Source organism: Tiliqua scincoides, chromosome 11 (assembly GCF_035046505.1).
Source record: "Tiliqua scincoides isolate rTilSci1 chromosome 11, rTilSci1.hap2, whole genome shotgun sequence".
In the NCBI taxonomy this organism is placed as follows: Eukaryota; Metazoa; Chordata; class Lepidosauria; order Squamata; family Scincidae; genus Tiliqua; species Tiliqua scincoides.
The window spans coordinates 13363355-13381657 of record NC_089831.1 but is presented as its reverse complement, the minus strand read 5'-3'; the positions used below and the strand labels follow the sequence as shown (position 1 = coordinate 13381657).

Below are 18303 nucleotides of genomic sequence, written 5' to 3'. Positions count from 1 at the left end.
GTGTGGTCCATTCAGAGTGCTTGAAGTAGCAAAGTCATGAGCAGGAAGAGTCCAGATGACAGCAAAGCAGCAAGCCTGCATCATGAAGTACCTTAAGCAGGGCTAGTCCACCCATGAGACCAACTGAGAAGAATCTGCTACCCACCTCCACTACTCCCACTACTTGGATTCAAAAAGGGAGAGAAGAATAGAAGCCTAGAGTGTTGGAGACACTCTAGCTCAGCACTCTTCTATCCTCCACATTTCCTATCCTACTCCTATTCCTTCTTCCTTTTTGAATCCAGGGAGAGGGAGGCACAGCAATGTCTGGCACTTCACTGGGTAAAGGGAGGAAGCAGTATTTGGCAGAGTGCTGTGCAAGGGAGACTTTTGGCACACTTATCTCAGGCTTGGAAAGCTCTGAATACTTAGCACTTGTGTAACGCTTTCTGAGTGTGAAAAGTGACTCATGTATATTATCTTAGTGTAATCCTCACCCCAACTCAGGAAGGTAATTATTACATAGACCTAAGAAAAAAACCCAAAAAAACTTTTTGTTGTTGTTGTTGTTGCCAAGGATGTTGAATGAATTTAGGATATTGTGGGGGGGGGGTGCGGAATCAAAAAATGCATCAGTTTTGCCTGATTGGTTCTAGTTTTGAGGGTATGGCATAGCCACCTTATATGCTGATTCAAGCATATAAGGAAGCTGCTTGAATCAGCACATAAGATGGCTATGCTGTACCCCCCAAACTAGAGCCAAATGGGCAAAACTGATGCCATTTTTTGATGTAGCCCCCCCCCCAGGTCTAATTTTTAAGACAACAAAATGTATGTAGGCCTGTGTTATCATTCCCATGTTGGTGCTAGGGAGTGGCTTACTTAAAACCATGGGGGGGGGGTGGACATCAGAGAGGTGCTTTCAAACCAGGGCAATCCTGATTCACAGCTCAGTCTCTTCACCACTACCCTTACAGCCTCCTGGTTCGGACCTGACTGTGAGCAATTTACCACTCTCGGTACAAACATTATTTTGGAGGGGCGTGTACAAACATGGATACCACGTCAATGGAAATACAAAACCCCGGCGTACCGCGTAGCGATGGATATTGCAATGGAAATTGGGGAGATGTCAGGCTGTCTTAGACATCAGGACATTACTGGAAAGGATGCCCTTCTATTTATAATTTTCTGACTGCAATGATCCTTTTAAATGGAAAGCACTGGTATATATTTAGAGGGTCATTTCAAGGTTCCCACTTCACCACAATAGTTTGCAAGTCATAAACTTATGCCAAGTTCATTGTTCTCAGTGAAGAGATGGAGCAACACTGTCTTAATTCAGGGATGATTCTGCCACCTGCTGGCCAGTGCTAACTTTGCCTTAAAATAGCGGGGGATGGACCAAGAACCAGTTTCCATTCTGTTTCCTCAAATTAACTCTTTTAAACTATGCAAAACTAAGAGGCTCATACAACCCTGATGTCCAGTGAGGAGACAACATTTACTGTCATCTATGTAGGTAATAGATAAAGATGTTTTGTCAATGGACACCAATGGCAAGCAATATTTATTTAAAGGGCATCAATGGCTGGTGGTCAGAGATTTGTGATATACCCCACTGCTTGGATGAGGATGACAGAGAAAGAGAGAGAAAGTTTGGCAGCTATGTTCCCAGAAAAGGAGAAAGAAATATACATTTTGTAGCTGATTTGAGGATTCTAGCCAGTGGTTCCCAAACAATGGATCCATGGCCCACCAATGGGTCACAACCCAATTTTTGGTGCGTTGCAAAACCGACAAGGCAGATTAGGCTATGTGCATCACTGTTTAAATAAACTGTTACTTGGGGGGAGCACTGCTGCTCAGTTAGTCCCTGCAATTGCTATCTGTGAAACTTCCTACTGCTCAGGGAAGGAGAGAGTTGAAAAACTCTGATAATACAGCCAGTTCTTGTTATATGCAAATTCGCTACATGCGAAATCAATTATCTGCCTGTGGGGGGGGGGATTGCCACCCACCACTCCTTATCTGTGACTCTGTTCTCAATCTATACTTTGGGGTACTTAATCCAAAAAGGGCATTGGTTTGGCCAATTGGCTCTAGTTTTGAGGGTATGGCACAGCCAACTTATATGCTGCTTCAAGCAGCTTCCCTGTGAGCAACCTAAAAATATTCCAAATTTGTTTAAATGTCCTTTGCAACTTAAAAAAGGGTGTAGGCCTGTGTACCCTGCACATGCCCGATCTCGTCTGATCTCTGAAGCTAAGCAGGGTCAGGCCTGGTTAGTACTTGGATGGAAGACCGCCTGGGAATACCGGGTGCTGTAGGCTTCTACCATAGTCTTTCAAGACTGAAGGTTGCCAACCAGGCCTGTGTTATTGTTCTTATTAGTAAAGTGTGGATTTATTATTGTTATCCCACTGTCCTAAAAACTCAGAGTGGCTCATAATGGAAATCATAAACAAAAACAAACTAAATTTTTTAAAAAATGAAACCAGCATAGATCAACAGAAAAGTGGCATATGATAAATGATCAATTCAGCGATTAAAAATCAAATATAGAAAATGGAGTTTAAAAAGGAAAAGCTTTGTCAAACAGAAAGGTTGCAAGAGGTAGCCACTCTGATCTCTCCGGGAAGGAAATCCAAAGCCAGGCGGCCACCACCAAAAAGGTCCCCTCTCTTGTACTGCCTGATTTCTGCCAGTGGCTTAGCCAGATTGCTGGGCCATGACTGAAGATTGCAAAGCCTGGGCAGCAGAATTTGACACAATCACTCTGCACTGGGTTAAGGCTTAAAAGACAGGAGCTACTGAAAGCTTTACAGTGCAAATTTATGTATGCCTTCTCAGAAGTAAGACCCATGAAGTTCATTGGGACTATGGGCTCGATCCTATCCAACTTTCCAGCACTGATGCAGCTGCAATGCAGTCCTGATGTAAGGGAATAAATGTTCCCTTACCTTGAGGAGGCCTCTGTGACTGTCGCCCCATCGCAAGATGCAGCGCATGCCCCATTGGCTCAGGTGCATCAGTGCTATTAACCAGTATTAACCAGGCCTGATGCTGCTTAGCTTCCAAGATCAGACAAGGTCAGGCATGTGCAGGGTAACCTGCTTGCCTTACCTGACAATGTGCTGATGTGTCTCTGCTCTCCCAACACTGTAGCTCCACTATTCTCTTTTCCTCCACACTTCCATGTTGTCCCCCTCTTCCTTTTCCAATCCAGGGAGTGGGAAGACATTCAGTGGAGGCAAGCGGGTGGACAGAAGGGGGTGCCCTCTTCTCAGTCTGCTGCCTGAGGCGATTGCTTCAGTTGACCTCATGGGCCCTGCCTCTGCCATGCACCCATTAGCAGTGCAATCCTGTGCGTGTGTACTCAGAAGCAAGCCCCATTTAGTTCAACGGGACTTAGACCCAGTTAAGTGTGTACACTTAACCTGTGTACACTCAGCCTATGTGACCTTATGCAAGCCTCTCTCTTAGCCTCAGTTACACTGCAGAGACAATTTTTACTTTATTTGCATTTTTGCATTTCTACACCACTTTCCAACAACAACAAAAGCTTACAGGTTTGCATAAAGCAGGACTGAGAAGAGACACCAACTAATGCTTGACTTCAATTATTTCCAATTTAAGGAAAAGAAGAAGTAAAATCTAGTGGCATTAAAACAGAACTCTAGATTTGGTGCCATTGTGTCTGTAGCCAAAACGGGCCCATTCGCAGACAACAGGGAAGTACCTGAATGTAGATAATTCCTAGATATGCAGAAGTTTCTCCAAATGGCACCTTTAAGAGGCCCTCCTCCCAAAAAATCCTGAAACCCATTCTGCATGCAGAATGAAGGGTCTAGAGATGACACAGAGAGGGGATTCTACAGGCCCAGGCTTGCACTGTACCTCTGTGATATTGAGTCACCAACTAAATATCACAGCTTAAAGCGCATACTAAAAGTGTACTGAAAGAATGCTTGTGTAGGTTATTTTTTTCCAAAGCTATTTAAACACATACAACGTCCTCAGGGCTGCAATTCTTATGCATACTTTACCCTAGTGAGGTTTAAGGCACAATCCTATGCAGGTCTATTCAGAAGGAAGTCCTTCTTGTGTGGAGAAGGAAGAGAAGGAAGTCCTCTTGTGTGTTGGGGCTGACTCCTGGGGAAAGTGTGCACAGTATTTCAGCCTGAGGTTGCAATCCTATATGCATACACAAATGCTTCCCTGGGAGCATGATGGGACTCACTTCTGAGTAGAACGCACCAGCTCACGCTGTTACTCCTGAGCAAAAGTGACAGGCTTGCATTGCAGATCTAGTCTATGCCATAAAAACAATAATAATATCTGAGAGACCAGCTACTTCTGTACAAGCTGGCTTGTCCCCTCAGGTCATTGGAGAAGGCCCACTTACAAGTGCCACCGCCTATGGAGGTGGGAGGGGTGGCAGCAAGGAACAGGGCCCCCTCAGTAGTGGCACCAACTTTATGGAACTCCCTCCCTCTTGGTTTATGGACTGCTCCCTCCTTCAAGGTTTTCAATTCGGCCTTAAAACATGGTTATTTAGATCAGCCTTCTGAGTCAAGGTCTTATTTAATTTTGGATATTGTGGGTGGTTTTTTTTTTAAATGTAGATGTAGTCTAATATTGAAATAAATTCAGACCCACCTGAAATTGGCTCATGACCCACCTAGTTGGTCCTGACCCACAATTTGAGAAATAGTGTGGTAAATAAGTTAGACTTCAATATACTAACATAAATGAATGGACACCCACCTGAAATGTGCTTGTGACCCACCTAGTGGGTCCCAACCTACAGTCTGAGAAACAGTGTATTAAGTAAGGGCACAATCCTAACCAGGTCTACTCAGAAGTAAGTTCTATTTTGTTCAGTGGGGCTTGCTCTCAGGAAAGTGTGGCTAGGATAGCAGCCTAACTGCCCAATCCTATCCACACTTTCCTGGGTGTAAGCCCCATTGACTCTACTAGGACTCACTTCTGAGTAGACATGCATAGGATTGGACTGTCAGACTCTACTAAAAATAAATGAATGGGGACCCAGCTGAAATGGGCTTGCGACCCACCTAGGGGGTCCCGACCCACAGTCTGAGAAACAGTGTATTAAGTAAGGGCACAATCCTAACCAGGTCTACTCAGAAGTAAGTTCTATTTTGTTCAGTGGGACTTGTTCTCAGGAAAGTGTGGCTAGGATAGCAGCCTAACTGCCCAATCCTATCCACACTTTCCTGGGTGTAAGCCCCATTGACTCTACTGGGACTCACTTCTGAGTAGACATGCATAGGACTGGACTGTCAGACTCTACTAAAAATAAATGAACGGGGACCCAGCTGAAATGGGCTTGCGACCCACCTAGGGGGTCCCGACCCACAGTCTGGGGCTCTAGACAGGTCGTGCCAAGCTGTTGGCACTCCAGCAGCTGCGCCGGATGGCGCTGCGCCTGCTCGGAGGGAGGCCTCCCCGAGGTGGCCGGGGCGCGCTCGCAAGTAGGCGCCAGGGGCCCGCGCTGCTCCAGCCCCTTTCCCCGGGAGTCGGCGCCACGAGCCCGGCGAGGCTGGGCGTGCCGCGGCGGGCATCCTTCTCCTGCGGCGGCAACTAGGCGGCGTGCTCGGCCGGCCGTCCCCGCGCCGGTGCAGTGCGGAGCGGCAGGTCTGGCGAGCCCAGCGCCGGGCAGGCGGAGCCGGAAGCCGGCAGGGCTGAGCCGAGCCGAGCGCGGGGCTGCCCGGAGGGAGGCGGAGGCGGCGATCGCGGAGGCAGCAGCAGCAGCAGCAGCGGCGCGCACGGAGGCTCTCCATCCCTCTGCCTCTCCATGGCGCTGAACCTGAGCAGGAACGGGCCGGCGCTGCAGGAGGCCTACGGCCGGGTGGTGGCCTCGGCCAGCCCCACGGACTGGTGAGGGCGCCCGCCGGGGACCCCCGCCCCGGGTCCGCCTCCAGCCGCTGCCTGCGTGCGGCTGGGGAAGGCAGCCGGGCACAGGGCCGAGAGCGCACGGGCAGGCAGGCGGCCCGCCCCTGGAGAGGGCTGCGGCTGCTGGCCGGCCGGCCGTGGGGCCCCAGGGGTCGCAGCACATGGTGGGAAGGCGTAGATCCCCATGGGACGTGTGCCCAGCAGTGGCGGGGTGCGCATGGGTTGTAGTGCATGGTGTGCCTGCCCCCCCACCATCTACTGTGACCCATGTGCTCCTCACCACTGCTGGCCACACATGGCACGTATAGGGGTCTGGAGGTCAGTGGTGCGGTGCACATGGCTTGCAGTATGTGATGGGGGGGAAGATCCCCATTGTATGTATAGGGTCTGGAGGTCAATGCGCCCAGCACGTGTCGGGTGCATATGGGCTGCAATACATTGTGTGTGTAGGGGGTTAGATCCCCATGGGACGTGTAGGGTCTGGAGATCCATGTGCCCTGCAGTGGTGGAGTGCACATGAGTCAAAACATGAGGATCTACCCCCCAAAGACACACACCATGTGCTGCGGCCATGTGCGCCCCACCACTACTGGGTTCATGGCCCACCAGACTCTACATGTCCCCTGGGGATCTACCCCACACGCCATGTGCTGCAATCCATGTGCACTCCACCACGGCTGGGCACATTGACCTCCAGGCCCTGCACGTCCCATGGGGATCTTTCACCACCCCTCACACACACTATGAGACGTATAAGGTCTGGAGGTCAATATGCCCAGCCATGGTGGGGTCGTAATACATGGTGTGTGTAGGAGGAGGGGGGTAGATCTCCATGGAACATGTAGGATCTGGAGGTCAGTGTGCCCAGCACTGATGGGGTGCAGGGAGGGGATGCAGGACAAGCAAGATGTACAGGGTGTTTTAGGGTACAGTATATGGGATGTGTTAGAGCTGGGGCGCGACCCTGGACAAGATGAGATTGTGGACGACAGGAGGTTGTGTGCCTCAAAATGTGGGAAGACAGGCAGAGTTTGGGCACTAGCATGCTCAGAAATGGGGGAGGGGTGCAGTGAGAGTGAGTATGTATATAAATGCAAGTTATGGCTACCAGGTCCGCTATGAGGTGTATTTGATCAGGCCCATCACAAGATCTGGGAAAGGTGAGGCTTGGGGGGAGGGTGCAGTAGGTAGGATGAGGTGAGATACAAAAGTGGACTGAGTTTGGGGTGATGGGGGGTTTGGGGGATTAGTAGGCACACAAGTGTGGGTCTCTGCAAGAGAAAGATGTGGACCTGTGTCTCATATAAGACAGGAGTCTTGGGGTAAGGAGGAGTGAGTAACATGGAGTTGCGTAGGTTGTGAGGACTTTGTGGCTGCGTGTGGGCTTGGTAAAGGGGGGGCACTTGGGGTTCATTTTTGGATATAGAAGGAGGCAAAGCCTTGTGAAGCTCCTGGAGGGAAATCAGTGCTGTGGTGGAGGATTGCTCAGCTCCCCTCTTTCCCCAGTTCTGCAAGAAGCTTTCTGTTCAGAAACTAGGCGTGGTTTGGTTTCTGAAGGGGGCTTGCCTTGTGCTTTCTCATCCATCCTGCTGCAGTGCAGAGGAGACTATGTTCAGATAAGCACGCTGCCCTTTGCCATGTGAGAAGTCACCTCAATCAATAAAAATCAAAGCACCCCACAGCTCAGCCACTGGTTGCAGACAGACTCCAGATTTGCTGGGTTGGGGGTGTGTTGATAAGTGAGGTCATTCTGGTCCCGGAGGGAGATTATCTGTGCAATGAGGAACAGAGCTTGGTAACAAAGGAAGCAGGGTGGGGGGAGGTCAGGCCCTGAGAGCTTGTGAAACTGGTTGCCCTTCCTCCCTATTCCTCTTGCATTCATGTGCCTGCAATGGGTGGCACAACAGGAAGAAACTTAGCGACTGAAATGGCATCTGTTGAATTTCTCTTTCTCATACAATGGTTAAAAGCGCATGAACCCTGCCAGAATGAAATGTGGCAATCTGACATGGTAGGAGGTGCTCTTGCAGTAGTCATGTTTCCTAGAACAGGTTCATTCACTGCCTCCAAGGGTGTAACTGCCGACATACAGGAGCATGAGAAGTATGAGTTGAATGTAGCAAAAAGCCATGCACATGCTGAGCTAGGTGAACTGTTTGGCAGCTGGGTGCAAATAAGGAATGGCAATGGGTGGGAATTTGTGGTGGTGCCAAGATGCACACAGTTCTTCAGTGGGATGGAACTGGAGGGGAAGCTGGTCAGGAAGAAGTGAGGCATGATGGGACTTCAAAGTAATGTAGTTGTGAGACAGGGAGGAAGGGGTGGTGTAAGAAGCAACCCTGATCACATCCAGATATAGTGACTGAGATGGAATGATGTGTGTGCGAGTTCACTTTGCCGATCTCATCCTCTGCATATTATTTTCAGGGCCCTGTTTACTTACGAAGGTAACAGCAATGACTTGAGAGTGGCTGGTACTGGAGGTGAGAACATTTTGGGGTGTGCATTTTAATGTGACTTGACATGTATGGAGAGAGGAGTGCAGTGTTTGGCTGGGTAGATTCTGGTGTATGCTTAATTTGCCGCTGGTCATCATCCAAGTACAACTTGCTACATGGCCCAGTTAAGGCATCTGTCAAGGAGCTTCTACCTTCCCTGCATATGCCGAGAAAGGAGTTGTGCTTTCGTTTTATGCCTGTTGCTGCTTGTTCAAACACGAGGAGGATTCTGGGAAGTGCACAAACCCGACTCTGTGAAATGGAGTGTGGGAGTTACACGTCCACGCTGTGGCTGGAAAGGAAACCATGCACTAGTGTTTTGTGCTCCTGCAGCAGGGCCTGTGTCAAAGTGGAACAGAGAGGTGAATGGCCAGTCATTTTATTAAATGTGTATTGTCACTGTCTAGAAGAAGGAAGGTGCAAGGGAAACAAAGTTAATGATTAGGCAGAAGGCCTGATTAAATATATGCATGAAGCATTTCAAACATTTCAAATCAGCTGTTGGCAAGCCTGCAGCCTGTAGAGCTGATTAAGAAACTTAAAGTGAAAGTAAAGGAGGGTGGAGAATTATGAGAAACACCGCAGCCTGTCGCATATGCAAAGATATGTATATTGTTGCATTTATGTGGCAATTTCAGTTCTTCGACTGTTGTTATTATTATTATTTATATACCGCTTTTTAGTGAAAAGTTTGCAAAGTGGTTTACAGAGAAAAATGAGATAAGTAAGACTCCCTGTCCCTAAAGGGCTCCCAATCTGAAAAGATGCAAAAGAACACCACCCACTAGAAAAGACACTGCTGGGGTGAGGAGAGCCAGTTATTTTACCCCTGCTAATTAAATGAGGAGCACCCACTTGAAAAGTGCCTCTTACCCAGTTAGCAGGGGTAAAACTACAGCTTGGTCCTCCTTATCCATGGATTTGGACCCATGGATTTGATATATCATGGGTTTCGACCAGGAGGGCCAACTTGTACCTTGCAAACAAGACTGGAAGAATCTTCTGGTTGCATCTAGGAATGTGGTCTGAGGCCCCCAGAAGATCTTAGAAACTCAGTTCTGGTTTTTGTGAAAACCGGAAGTGTATTTCCAAGGCCTTCTGGGGGCCTTTTGAAGCCTTCTGAGGCCATGCCTGGCCACCTCTGGCCTCAGACCTCCTCCTGGGCACAGATCCTGGCCCACACCCACAGATTCACTTATTCACTGTTTTCTGCATCTGCAGGGGTTCTGGAAACAGAACCTCTGTGAATGCCAAGGTCAGACTTTATTGGCCAAAATGTGTAAATGAGAAAAGTCCAAAAGCTTCTGTTCTCCTTGGCTTTTCTTCCTTCAAAATATTTACACACACTTGCTCAGCCCAGACATCACACCTAACTGACACAGAAGGAGCCTTAACATTGGATTGGTGTGACGTCTTGGTGAACAACAATCTGATTTTGTGATCAGCTAGCAGTCCAGAATCCAAAGTGGGTTAAGGCGGATTTGGCATAACATCTGAATTGACAAGCCAAGTTGCAGCCGCTGCTCCACCTCTGGAGGTCCCCACACAGTAGCCATGAGAATGCTGCGTAGGTGGAACGTGAGCCAAGAAACTGCTCTGAATTGTGGTTTGCTGAGCAGATGGAAAACGAAAGCAGGCGCTCTAAACTGTGTTTGAAAGTTACGAACGGAAACCTGGATTCTAAATTGCAGCCAGGGAACCTGTGGTTGGGTTTGACATCCAAAAGACCCACATGAGCCTTTAGGTTAGCATCTCTGGATGCTTCCAGCAACCAGTCTGTTCTGTCTGCAACCACAGGCTCTTAAGCATTTAACAGTGCGTAGGAATGAGAATTCTGGCAGTGCAACTTCTCCATTCAAGGTCTGCATTATCATAGTGCAACACAAGCAGAAATCATCCTTTTATACAGCCATGAAAGAAACAGCAGTCTAGTTCCTGGAAATACCATTAGCAGGGCAATCAAAAAAGGAGAACAGTGTTGTATACAGCATATTTTGAAATTCTTCTCATTTAGCTGTAGGAACAGGGAAGCAGCTGACAAAATCAAGTAGTTCAGTGGACTTTCTTGGGGGGGGGAAGGTGATGAATGAGGAAGAAGAATAGGTCAGCTGTGGTCTGCGCATTGGGCTTCATCTTGTTCAAATTGGGCATGTTTGGGGATGACAGCAGAGGAGCGAAAGTGACGTAACTGTTGGAAGCAAAAGAGTTCAGAGAAATGAGTTTATTGTGAGAAGAAAAAGTTGCCCAAGCAAAAGCTAACATATTTGCAGGGTTGGGGGTGGGGCACAAATCTATGGAAAATAGAATTTCCCCTTGAAGCTGTTGGGTAAGCTGAGTATATGCAAAATACTCATCTTCCACCGCCCTCCGTCCCATTTAAAGGACTATCAGGATGGCTAAGGAGCCATATAAATGATATACAGTATTTAAAACACAGCCACAACAAAATTATGTATACAATTAAGAATCCAGAGGCAGAACTGGGAACATAAAAGCCACTGAAGCTAAATGAAATACATGCATTTTTCATGCCCTTCCAGGAACCGGTGGAGACTGGGCCAGCCAGACCTACTGGGGGAAAAAATATGCATTCCTAAGGCTGTACTCTTAAGTTTACTTAGCAGGAAGTCAGTCCCATTGAAACTCAGTGTGACTTGCTTCCTTCCAAGAATGCATTTAAGTTCATGCTATGAGGGGAAATGTTACTGCTTTATGTGTGCATCAGAACAATCCATTTCTTGGGGTGCACTTTCTGTTTTGCACCGAGATTTCCAACCTCTGCCAAGGTAATGATGCCACCTTCAGATAAGCACACAGGTTCTACTATGAAAATATTAATGCGTGCATTGGATGCATTGCCCAAGTATGGTTAATGGGGCATAATTATGCCACAGAAGCATTTTTCTCTGTAGCACGTGGGCTTTTGGGGCTGAGATGGGAAAATGGCTAGAAATTTGTGTGGGGAGGGATTGGGAGAAGATGAGATTTGGAATCCAAAGTGCAGGATTCTGTGGGGGTGGGGAGGAGTGGTTAAGGAAGATCTGGAAGACAGCTGAGGAAATGATTCACTGGTGGCTGTTCCCAGCTATGCTTCAAGTGCAGTAAATGTCTTTATCTCCTGAAGCTTTGTTCCAAAGTATTTTCTGGATCCTAGTGGTTGACTTATCTCCCAATTATCTACAGCAGCAGTTTTTTTAAACATTTTTCTTCTCATGGCACACTAACTTCTGTTGTGTATTCTATGGGTTTTGCCTCTTGTGATGTCTCTTCCAGCTTCTGCGAGACTCTTCTGGGTTCTACAGCTCTGTTTTTCTGGCAATTGTCTGCAGTAATGAATTTCTGTCCCTCTTCCTCTGCTGGCAGAGCCTGTGCTAGATCTGCAGAACATGGAAGAGTTTTTCAGTGATTTTTCGACTGTTGTGGTCCAAATCCCCACGGCATGCCCATGTCCTGTGGCACACTGGTTGAAAATAGCTGATCTATGGCTATTTGACTTTGGGCGCAATCCTAACCAATATTCCAGCACTGGTTGGCAACCTTCAGTCTCGAAAGACTATGGTATAAGCCTACAGCACCCGGTATTCCCAGGCAGTCTTCCATCCAAGTACTAACCAGGCCTGACCCTGCTTAGCTTCCAAGATCAGACGAGATCGGGCATGTGCAAGGTAACAGTTGCTGCACTGACCTAGCTGTAATGCAGGCCCAAGGTAACAAACATGCCCTTACCTTGAGGAGGCCCCCCCTTGACTGCCTCCCACTGCAGGCACAGCTATGTCAATGCTGGAAAGTTGGTTAGGATTGTGCCCTTTATTTATTACGTTTATATCCCGTTCTTCCATCCGAGGAGCTCAGCACATTATCCATGGTTCTTTCCTAACCCATTTTATACTCTCAGCTATCTTATGAGGTTTGTTAGAAAGGTCCAATGAGTTTCTTGGCTCCCTGCTCTTAGTCCAGTGTTAACCCCAATAGCATACTTGCTGTTCGGTCCTTTGGTTAGAAATCGAGACTTGCTCTTTGGGGGTGCCTGGTATAAATTAATGATTCTGGTAGATGTGCATAGCTGATGATGTTTGTTTTTACACTTAACATTCAGTCTGATGGAGACTTTTAACCAATTTTTGCCCAGTCCTTAGATGTACACATTTGGTCCCTGTTGCCTATATGCAACATTGGGCAGAAATGGCTTAATGAAATGGCTTGCTCATTTCATTGTGACTGTTCAGTTGGTCTTGATAAGCTATTAATGTATTCTTACTAATAGTGGATAGCAACTCAATTACCAAAAAGTACATTCTCCCTTTTTTTGAGCACCCTCAGGGTACAAAACATTCTGCAATTCTTCGGTTTCCCACATCCAAATCTAGTTACGTTTGTTATGCAACTTGGCAACATTGTAGATTGTAGGAGATCAGTGATGTTCCTTGGCTTGTATAAATGGTGGCCGAGGATAGTCTGAATAACTGTGGGAGGCTCAAGCAGACTTCAAATTTTGTTTTTCCAATAACCTCTGGTGCTTGGAGAGCTGCTTGTGAAACTGACTAGAACAGAGCATGTGGGATGAACTGTTGAAAGGGAAAAGGAAAAAAAATCCCGCTAGGCTAATGCAGACCCCTTGCCATGAGCTTAACTCTTTTTATTTCAACCCTTGTCTTTATCAGCAGTTTGTGCAAATTGTATTTATAGGACAATACCTGTTACCTTAAATACTTTTAATATTTAATTTTAATTTAATATTAAATTAAATATACTGTTAATATTAAACACTTTACACAACACTTTAATATTAAACACAATTAAATACTGTTAATATTTAATTTTAATTTTAAATTAAATTAATTAAATTAAATTAATTTTAATTTAATACTGTTAAATATTCAATATTTAATACCTTAAATACTGTTAATAATACTGTTAATAATACCGTGTTAGGCCACTGGTCCAACTAGGTCAGTATTTATACTGACTGTTGGTAGCTCTTCAGAATTTTAGACAGAAATCTTTTCTAGACAAGCCGAGGATCGAACCTGTGACCTGCATGCTAAAGAGGTTATCTACCACTGACCTATGGTTCCTCTTCCTGAGCACTTTGTACAGTTAGTCCCTCTGGGGTCCTGGGCATGTGTGTGACTGACTTTAGTTGACAGAGTTAGTAGCCTGCTTTCACTTTCTCTCTCACCTTGTTGAACATTGAAATACAGATGGCGGTCTGGAGGAGATGGTGGAAGAACTCAGTAGTGGAAAAGTGATGTATGCCTTCTGCAGGGTGAAAGATCCCAACTCCGGCTTACCCAAATATGTACTTGTCAACTGGGTACGTAGAATATAATTATGGAGATTTTGGGGATGTATCTCTTCCGGTGAAGAAGATGGTAGTCTTCTCATATTGCAGGTATGTGTCGCTTAACGATGGGGGCAGGTTCTCCGAACCCCGTCATTAAGCAAATACTTACCTTTGTGTTGGTGGTGGAGGCCCCACATCTGCTGTAATCCAGGCTCTAGTGGACTCTGTGGGCCTCAGAATAGCTCGTAGAAGCCTCTGAAAGCTACTTCCGGTTTTTGGAAGTCACTTCCTATTTGCTCCCGAAAATCAGAAGTAGCTTGCAGAGGCTTCTGTGGACCATTCCAGCTGGTGTGACCCTGGAAGTGGCCTCTAGGGCCTCCACCACCAATGCAAAGTTGTAAACAAGCACACCAACAATGGCCGGTTGTATATGTGGTCGGAGTGTCACTAAGAGACACATGACCTTATTTCCTTTGTGGCGGCATCTGTTCAAAGTAACACCATAACTGTCAGTGATTTGAAAATCCAAGAGGTAGAGAGAGATGCTTTCTCAAACCTTGAAATCCCTCCTTGTGCTACACTTGTCAATGATGTAACAGTGAATAACACCCAGGCTGCAATCCTATGCAATTCTTTGCAGAGGGGAAATCCCTCTGAACCCAGGGAGACTTAACTTCTGAACCACAATGCAAAACTGAATATTTTAACACACAAAAATAATTTTCTAACCGTTCTTAAAGCCCGAAATGGGACTGTACTTTTTACAGCCATCAGTTCAGATCAGGGTTGGTTTTTCTCACCTTCACTGAGTTGAGTTCTTCCTAGGGATACGGGGGGCGGGGGGGCGGCACTTTTTAAAAAGACTCCTCTCGATATCCAGCATGACCTTATGGAAATCTTGGTGGGAAAGTGATCACTTTCTCATGTATTGAAATAAACTGAGTTGGAGGAAAACAGGCAACCAAAAAGTAGGTCAGAAGTTTTAGGGAAGTGGATCTGCTTTTGCAGTAGCAATTGGCAATCCCCAAAGACTTCTGTGGAGAAAGAGTTTTTTTTGCTTAAATCTCCACAGAAGAATATCTTTTCTCCAAGTTGGAATCTGCCACTGAGACAAGAGTGAGCTCTTGGAACAATCTCACACTTTCCAGATTTGCTGCTGATAAGCAAAACGTACTTAAGGTTGTTGGGAATGTGTTCAGCATTAAGGCTGGTTTCCGGGCCCAATCCTACCCAACTTTCCTGCACCAGTGCAGCTGTGATGCAGCCCTGAGGTAAGGGAACAAATGTTCCCAAACCTTGAGGAGGCCTCTGTGACCCACCACCACAAGATGCAGGGCACGCCACATTGGTACAGATGCATGGGCTCTGGATAGGACCGGGCCCTCAGACCCCTAAGCAAAATTTGTTGGTAAGAATGTTGTGTTGTTAAACTAGCACTATTTTAAAATGGAGGCTCTGTGTTCTTGTTTGTGCTTTCTTTTTCTGGCCTGGAGTTTGGGAACAGGATCTTGCAATGTTAGATGATCAGCTACAGATAAAGCGAACATAAACAGTTGGAGGAAAATGCCATTGGATTCTTATCTCGCTCTGACCCCTGCTTTCAGTAACGCTGCTGCAGGAGGCCTTTCTTTCCCTCTCCTTTTTCCCTCTTTCATATGCAATCTGACAGCTCAGTCTTTTGATAGAGCAAATAACTCTTGATATGAGTTTCCCTGCATAATGCACCGTTTTCTTTGGTAGACGGGCGAAGGCGTCAACGACGTGAGGAAAGGAGCCTGTGCGAACCATGTCAGCACAGTGGCAAACTTCTTAAAGGTATTTAATTTTTATTTTGCTTCTCTGTAATCCCCTTTTATTTCCATCCAGTGCCCTCCCACAGATGTGGCTCTCGGGTCTTGGTGTGTGGGGCAAGTAGCAGAAAACACGCTGTTCTGTGCTCTCTGCTTCCCTGAGTGATGGGAAGATTCTGGGCCAGCCTTTTACAGGGTTGGTTTCTTTGTGGGGCTGGAGAATTGTAGTATATTTGTGATGTTTATAAATTAAGGAGTGCGGAGCAGGTAGGCACCCATATAGGCAGCCCTAGAAACCAAATCAGCAGGCACAAACATAGGATGCTGCCTTCTGAGTTAGATCATTTGTCTGTCCAGTTCAGGATTATCGACACAGACTGGCAGCAGCTCTCTAGAGCAGTGGTTCCCACACATTTAGTACCGGGACCCACTTCTTATCTGTGAGAATCTGCTAGGACCCACCGGAAGTGATGCCATGACCAGAAGTGATGTTGTCAAGCAGGAAAATTTTTAACAATCCTAGGCTGCAATCCTTCCCACACTTACCCAGGTTGTGTGTCCCATTTACTACATAGTACTTTGTTAAAAATACGGGTCTGTAACATTTACCCAAATGCAGTCGCAGACCATGGTAGCATCAAGTCTAATATATTAAAAATAAAATATTGAAATGAATGGGAACCCACCTGAAATTGGCTTCCGACCCACAGTTTGAGAAACGCTGCTCTAGAGGGAGTGTTTCTGACCTACCTAGAGAATGAACATGGGAGCTTCTACATGTGAAGCTGGTGCTCTCCCACCAAGCTATGGAACTTCCCCTGGTACCCCAGAAGACAACAGCATACCCCCTGCTCCTTTCCAAGGCTGCTTTGGGAGCCAACTGCAAAAAAACAAGCTTCTTTCTGGCCAGATTCAAACTGCAAAACTGTTCCCATCTCCTGTCAATCCAGGCAGGTAGGGGTGGGGTCAGACACTCTCATGGTTTGGATTCACCCCCAGCTATTCAAATGCCTGTAAGCACACATCTTCAGATACTGACCAATGCAAACACTGTAATGTTGCAGCTTATTTGGCTTATATCCTGCCTTTCCCTCTGAAGTATTGTAATCTTCCATATACTCTGTAGTTATCATCCCAATCTGGATTCTTCTAAAATTAATGTATTTATTTCCTTACCCATCTTCCAGGCACTTGGGTGGGTCATAATATATCTTCATTGATTTTTCTCCTTGCAACAGCAGTGCACTAAATGGGTTTGATGGCAGAGGGTACAGGGTGTAGAAAGGCAAAGTTATAGTATTGTGCAGAAATTTGCAACCTGCCTTGATCACTATATCACACCAACCTAAGCTTTCCTAGTTGTGCTTTCTGCTAAAAATATTTCTGCCAAAGAAACCCAGATTCTGTGCTTTGAATAATACTAAGCCCAAATGTATGGAATCTGCTTAATTGGGAGTATCATATTGGTGTCATTTTGCTGGATTCAGAATCTTTTTGAGAAAGGACCCTGAAAGTTGTTGGAGGAGGGATGGACAGGAGGGGAGTTAGAGAGACGTAAAGGAAGGCTAGGGGCAAAAGAAGAGGCCATTCTCAACCACTGCAAAGTCCCACACAAGTTGGGTTTTAGAGTTTTCAGTGGACACGTTTCCAAACTGCAAGCTAGAACAGTTTTAAAGATGACTTTCTCAGCCAAAATCAGCACTCTGCCTCTATATCGAGAAAATGCTTCTGTAGCAATTGACACTGAAGGCAACCCAGAATGCCAAACCCTGCATTCTGAATTGGTTCTCATTTGCTTGTTAGAATTTTTTCCCTTTTGCTTTGCCTTTTTAGAGTGAGTTCAAAGGGGGAAAAAATCTTTTCTTTTTTTTAAATTCAAATTTCCTTGTCGGATTTATTTTTAAACTACTGTCATCATTTCCCTTAGACTTGACGATTCTCCAGGCTATAATTTGTAGTCAGTTGGCCAGTTCTAAACTCTAATTTGTTCTCGGTGCAGCCCAACTGTTTTAGTAGCAAGCAGGAAAAACAAAGTAGTAGGAATTTTTGCGCACTTGGACCATCCTGCTGCTTCTGCTGTGTTTCTTCCCAGCAAATCTGGCTGACAGGCTCTTTCCAACGATTCTCTAATAGTGCGACTCTGGGGCAATCGGTTGTACAGCAAGTCCTCACTTAAAGTTGCTTCATTCAACACTGTTTCGTTTTAAAGTTGGTCAGTGGTCCTCAATTTTCTGATCCTTGTGTCTTCTGCAGCAGCACATTGAAGCTGCTTCCCAGTTGTGTTGGGCTCACAGCCACTCGCTTGGTGTTGTCGTGCCCCAGAATGCCTTGCAGGTAGCTTCTGCAAGACATTCTGGGGTGTGACAATGCTTTGCAGCACGATAGAAAAGCACTCGGTGAGCGCACCGCTTGAGACAGTGTTATTAAGCTCTGCCTGAGGTAACATTGGTTTCGTTATAAGTCATTTGGCTTTAAATTGCCATTTCCAAGAACCCATCGACAACTTTAAGCAAGGACTTGCTGTACATGGCTATGAATGAGAAGCTCTTCATACTCTGGTTAGCCCACCAAGGTGCTCCCCTGACCTGTAGTTGTCCACACTGTATCCTTCTGCAGGGTGCTCATGTAACGATAAACGCTCGGGCAGAGGAGGATGTGGAACCAGACGTGATCATGGAGAAGGTGGCCAAGGCCTCTGGAGCAAACTATGACTTCCATAAACAGGGCAGTAGGTTCCAGGATGCAGGTCCTCAAGCTCCAGTGGTGAGTTCTTCTGGGCTCTTGGCAGTTGCATTTGTGACATATGGGATGAAGAATCCCTTGGCGGGATGTG

General features: G+C 46.4%; 2 protein-coding genes across 3 annotated transcripts in view; one reads left to right on the top strand and one right to left on the bottom strand.

Annotated features, from left to right (window-relative positions):
- Nucleotides 1-2990, bottom strand: part of TCF7L1 (transcription factor 7 like 1) — a 105180-nt gene extending 102190 nt beyond the window's left edge. Inside the window, exon 1 of the mRNA XM_066639683.1 lies at nt 2943-2990. Coding sequence (XP_066495780.1) covers nt 2943-2990 — 48 coding nt within the window. The remainder of the gene's footprint in view (nt 1-2942) is intronic.
- Nucleotides 2991-5595: 2605 nt separating this feature from the next.
- DBNL (drebrin like) overlaps nt 5596-18303 on the top strand; it is a 31713-nt gene continuing 19005 nt past the window's right edge. The window contains exons 1-5 of one of the 2 annotated variants that reach the window (XM_066639264.1): nt 5596-5883; nt 8326-8381; nt 13598-13710; nt 15421-15495; nt 18087-18233. In XM_066639264.1, coding sequence (XP_066495361.1) covers nt 5801-5883; nt 8326-8381; nt 13598-13710; nt 15421-15495; nt 18087-18233 — 474 coding nt within the window. In that variant the 5' untranslated portion in view covers nt 5596-5800. The remainder of the gene's footprint in view (nt 5884-8325; nt 8382-13597; nt 13711-15420; nt 15496-18086; nt 18234-18303) is intronic. The other variant, XM_066639263.1, reaches the window with a different exon arrangement.